The sequence below is a fragment of the Mirounga leonina genome, unplaced genomic scaffold (genome assembly GCF_011800145.1).
Source record: "Mirounga leonina isolate KUSES-001 unplaced genomic scaffold, KU_Mleo_1.0 Mir_101414, whole genome shotgun sequence".
Lineage (NCBI taxonomy): Eukaryota > Metazoa > Chordata > Mammalia > Carnivora > Phocidae > Mirounga > Mirounga leonina.
Genome location: NW_023270121.1, coordinates 1,280,377 through 1,285,215, shown reverse-complemented (window position 1 = coordinate 1,285,215; position 4,839 = coordinate 1,280,377). Strand labels below are relative to the sequence as shown.

Sequence of the window (4,839 nt, the reverse complement as noted above, 5' to 3'; positions counted from 1 at the left end):
CAGCTGAGTGGTTAGCATTGTGTTCTGCTAATTTACCTCTGATTTCTTTTTTTTTTTAAAGATTTTATTTATTTATTTGACAGAGAGAGACACAGCGAGAGAGGGAACACAAGCAGGGGGAGTGGGAGAGGGAGAAGCAGGCTCCCCGCAGAGCAGGGAGCCCGATGCAGGACTTGATCCCAGGACCGTGGGATCATGACCTGAGCCGAAGGCAGTCGCTTAACCAACTGAGCCACCCAGGCGCCCTACCTCTGATTTCTAATGGCATTTTATCTTATGTAAATACATGTGTGTTTGTGTATGTATGTATGTATATATATGCATGCACATATATACTTAGACACACATAGAAGTCCATTTTTATTCTGTTTGTATAGTAGAGGTCACCTGAGTTGGCTGATTCAATAACCATCTTGTTCATAGCTAATCTTGGAGGCAAATAAGACTGTAGATATCTTTTCAGGATTTCTAAATATTCCTCACCCTGAAGCACATTCATGAAGATGGACCAGAAGGCCATAGCCACACTGCTAGAGCTTGCTGCAAAAAGTCTACTGAGTAATGAGCCTGCAGCTATCCATGCCTTGGAAGAACTCCCAAGAGACCTCTTTGTTCCCTTATTCATTGATGCCTTCTTGGGAGGGCATAAGAAGATACTAAAAGCAATGGTGAGGGCTTGGCCCTTTCACTGTCTCCATATTGGGGCACTGAGTATACAAGAATCATACTATGAAATCTTGGAAGCCATGACTGATGGTCTGCAGATCCACCCTGACCAGAACTCTTCCTCTTGGTAAGCCTGTATCAAGTAGAAACATAGTGAGTCAGCAGAAGGATATGCTAGAGCCTGGGGCAGGGGGATACCTAACAGCCTCCCAAAAATAGCCAGTGGTGAATGCTGAAGATCTCTGTGTGGCTATTGGTCTAACACATGGGGTTACCTTAGGGACTCCAATGTCTTACAGGCTTGATTATAGAATAGAGGTCACTGAGGTGGTGGATCTATCTCCTGAGTATGATTACATAGAAGGACATGGGTGTTGAGACTGGGGAGGACCAGAGGTGAAGAAAGTATGGGTAAAGAGTGAAATGTTAAATTTGTATAAAAGGGCTTACTGGTGAATGGTATATGGAATGAAAAACAGGGATAAAGAGTTCTGTTTCTGCTTCCCATCATTGATCTTGCTGGGTTATATTAAAATCAGCTACTTCTCATGTGTGTTCTGTCTACTCTTCTCCATACAGGGAGTCAAAACTGAGGATCCTAGATTTGAGACAGGACCCAGACTGTAGAACAACATGCTCAGAGATCAGTAGCACATTTCCTTTCTGTTTTCAGTCTTGTGTTTACTCTCGACACTCTATGCTTAAAACAGAAGAAGCCCAGCATAATGTCAAGTGCCTTGGAATTGTTAATTCAGAGTCTGAGCTTCCGTCAACCCAGAAGCCCGTAGAATTATTAGTGGACCTTTCTTTCAATAGTACCTTGAGAACAAAGCAATTCCTTTCTTTCCTTCAGAGTAAAGTTGAGCAGAGCTTTGGGTCTTTGCACCTCTGCTGCAGAGATTTGCAAATTGATAAAATCTCTGCCCACAAAAGTGTCCTGCAGTTTCTGGATCTGGGATGCATTGATCACCTGGAATTGAATCAGGCTTATCTGAATGAAGTCACCACCCTTTTGGCTCAGATGATCCACCTGAACAGCATTAGTTTGTCTAACATCTCCTTTAAACATCGTAAGGGGGAAGACTTCAGAGCTTTTCTCATCCAGCTTGGGCAACTAGACAACCTCCAGGAGCTCAGCTTGGCTTTATTCTGCCTTACAGATCAACTACATAAACTGCTCAGGTGAAGGGGTGGGGAGGAACCTCGGTTCTCTGGACATCCCATTTTTAATACAGGAGAAGAGACCATACTTGGATATCCCAGGGTCCTTGTAACCTATTTCTCCTTCCACATCAGCATGGGCACTGGCAGGAGTTTGAAACTGGCCAGGCTAGTGAAAGGTATCTCGTGAGGAGACAGACAATATTTGAAAAGAAAGCTGTGCTCATTCATTTATTCATTCATTCAGTTGACCATGTGCAAACAGTATGAAAAATTTGTAAATATATTAGTGAAAAAGACTCAGTTCTTCTTCTATTGGAGTTTACAGCTTTCTAGAGAGGAGGGGGAGACATTCAGATGATGCACATCCCCATGGGCTAGCCACAGTATTTAACATTGCCAGATCATTTTGCTCCTGTATTTTCTCCAAGGCTTAGACCCTGAATGGAGAACTTGTTTTCTGGGAGTTAGTCAAAGGAAACCCTCAGCTGGGTGCTTTCCTAGACCTGTCTTCACCGAGTAAGTGAACAAGATCCATTATTGATTTTGTTGTATATACCAAGTACATACAACTTTTTTCACTTAATCTTTCCCACAACCATGTATAGTAATTACTGTTGTGTACATTATAAAGATTAAAAACCTGTATCTCAGAGGGGAAAAGTAACTTTCTCAGGGTCACAAGCCTATTAAGTCTGATTGCAAAGCCCACATTGTTAACCACTGTTGCAAAATACGTACAAATTGGTTTATTCTAGAACCTTGCGTATCTATAATTCCGGTCTCGCTGCCCTGATCCAATCCTCATTTTTCTGAAATAGGCTCTTTTTTATCTCTACAGAATCCTGCCACCTCAGTTGGATACATTGTGTCTATCTTTTTGTGCCCTGTCTAACAGAGATATCACTGTCCTGTCTCAGAGTTCTCAGGCCACCTACCTAAGGCTGTTGAATCTCAGTAACAACCAGATATTCTCAGAAGTTTATGAGCCCTTCCAGAATCTGCTAGAGAAAGTCTCAGGCACCCTGCAGTATCTGGAGATAAATAATTGCCTGGTAACTGATTCTACTCTCTCTGCTGTCCTCCCAGCCCTGAGCCACTGTACCCACCTCCATGTTCTTAGCTTTGCCTTCAACCCCATTACAATGCCTCTGCTCATGGACCTTCTGCAGCATTTAACATGCTTGATGGAGCTGAAGCATGTTATTTATCCTGTTCCTGTCCACTGCTATGAACAATGGAATTTTCCTGGAAGTTTGGACCGACAGAAACTTGCTGAAGTGCAGGCCCAATTGACAGCAATGCTGCAGGTGGTACAGCGAGATGACATGACCTGGACCACTTGTCCTGAGTGATTTCCATAGTACAAGGAGTTGTTTCAACACTAATGTGTGACCATTAAAGTATTCAATGTTTTGTCTGAAGCTCAGATTTGTTAGACACACAGATAAAATTCTACTGTTTGAGGAAACTGGGGTTAGGGAGATTGGATATGTAACTGACCTCTATAAAGAAAAACTCTAAAAAGGAAATAGAAGAATTTGAAAGGTCCTGTGGATCTTTTGCTTATTCCCCTCTACATCCTTTTCTGGTTGCTAACCACAATGTTGGGTATATGACATAGGCTAACCCAGTGATGGCACCATCATTTTTCTTGTCACACTGATTGGTCCATTTATCCACTTATGGACATGTGACACAAGTCAGAACAATTGAAACTCTTCCTGGTTGTGGTAGTTATTTAAGCCAATAATTTTATCCTATAGGGTCCTGCAAACTTCTTGTATGTACGATTGCCTGGGGTTGCTTATGAGAAATCCTATATGAGTAAAAAGAAACAAACTATGCCCATTACCTACTGGTGTCTTTTGTTGTTGTTTGTTTTTGAGTATAGTTGACACACAATGTTACATTCATTTCAGGTGTACAGAAGAGTGATTCAGTTTCTCTATATGTTATGCTATGCTCACCACAAGTGTAGCTACCCTTTGTCACCGTACAACCCTATTACAATATCATTGGCCATATTCCCTATGCAGTGCCTTTTCCTACTGATGTTTTTATTAACATGTTGCTACCTGCTTTCCCAGGTCTCAGACCTCTGGCTCTGTTATTCCTTATTTCACATACATTCACCAAATAACTCTTACGATTTAGGTACTGTTCCAGATGCTGCGAACTATAAAGTCCCTGATCTCAAACCACTCAGAGTATAGATATTCCTATGATTTGTCAGTTTCTCCACTCTTTTTTAGGGCATTTGAGAAAATTATTTACCACCCCTCCACCCCAGATTTTTTTCACCTTTTCTCTCACATACTCTGCTCAATCCATGTTGGCCTCTTTATGCTGTTGTATAACTCTCAGGTCATGGCTTAAATGTTTCCTCCTCAGATAGGTTTTTTCTTCCTTATCCAAGTAAATTGACTCTGCTGCTGCTCTCTCTTAGTGTACCATGTACATTTCCTTCATGGTACACATAATTCCATATGTATTTGCTCCCTCTGCTCTTCCACTAGAGTTACACTGTTCATTATGGTATACACTAGCCATATGTGGCTACTGAGCACTAGAAATTTGCTCTAAGTATTAAATGCACAGTGTATATCCAAGACTTGGTGAGAAACAAAAGATATAGAATAACAAATTGATAACTTACTTATATTCTTTATATATTGAAATGATAATGTATGGCATATCAGAGACCACAAAGAAAAAATGTAAATTAACTTTTTAAATATTGTTTATATTTTTTAAAGATTTTATTTAGTTATTTGAGAGAGAGCGAGAGAGAGAGAAAGAGAGGGAAAGATAGAGTAGGGTGAGGGGCAGAGGGAGAAGCAGACTCCACACTGAGCAGGGAGCCTGCTGTGGGGCTTGATCCTGGGACTCCAGGATCATGACCTGAGCTGAAGGCAGATGCTTGCTTAACCGTCTGAGCCACCCAGGCACCCCTATATTGCTTACATTTTGAAATAATAACACTATTTCAGAGACTTGGTAAGAAAAAAT

The 4,839-nt window shown here is 41.3% G+C and overlaps 1 protein-coding gene across 1 annotated transcript; it reads left to right on the top strand.

Moving 5' to 3' along the window:
• Positions 1-503: 503 nt before the first annotated feature.
• On the top strand, positions 504-3,182 carry LOC118018780 (leucine-rich repeat-containing protein 14-like). Its single transcript, XM_035017549.1, has 3 exons — positions 504-668; positions 1,340-1,848; positions 2,669-3,182. The coding sequence occupies exons 1-3, from the start codon at positions 504-506 to the stop codon at positions 3,180-3,182; spliced, it is 1,188 nt and encodes a 395-aa protein (XP_034873440.1).
• The last annotated feature ends 1,657 nt before the right edge of the window (positions 3,183-4,839 follow it).

Excerpts from the sequence above, each read along its gene's own strand:
- LOC118018780 (XM_035017549.1), top strand. The coding sequence starts at position 504 with ATGGACCAGAAGGCCATAGCCACACTGCTAGAGCTTGCTGCAAAAAGT. Across the intron at positions 669-1,339 it reads AGAAGATACTAAAAGCAATG|TCTTGTGTTTACTCTCGACA; the intron begins GTGAGGGCTTGG and ends TTCTGTTTTCAG. Across the intron at positions 1,849-2,668 it reads CAACTACATAAACTGCTCAG|AATCCTGCCACCTCAGTTGG; the intron begins GTGAAGGGGTGG and ends TTATCTCTACAG.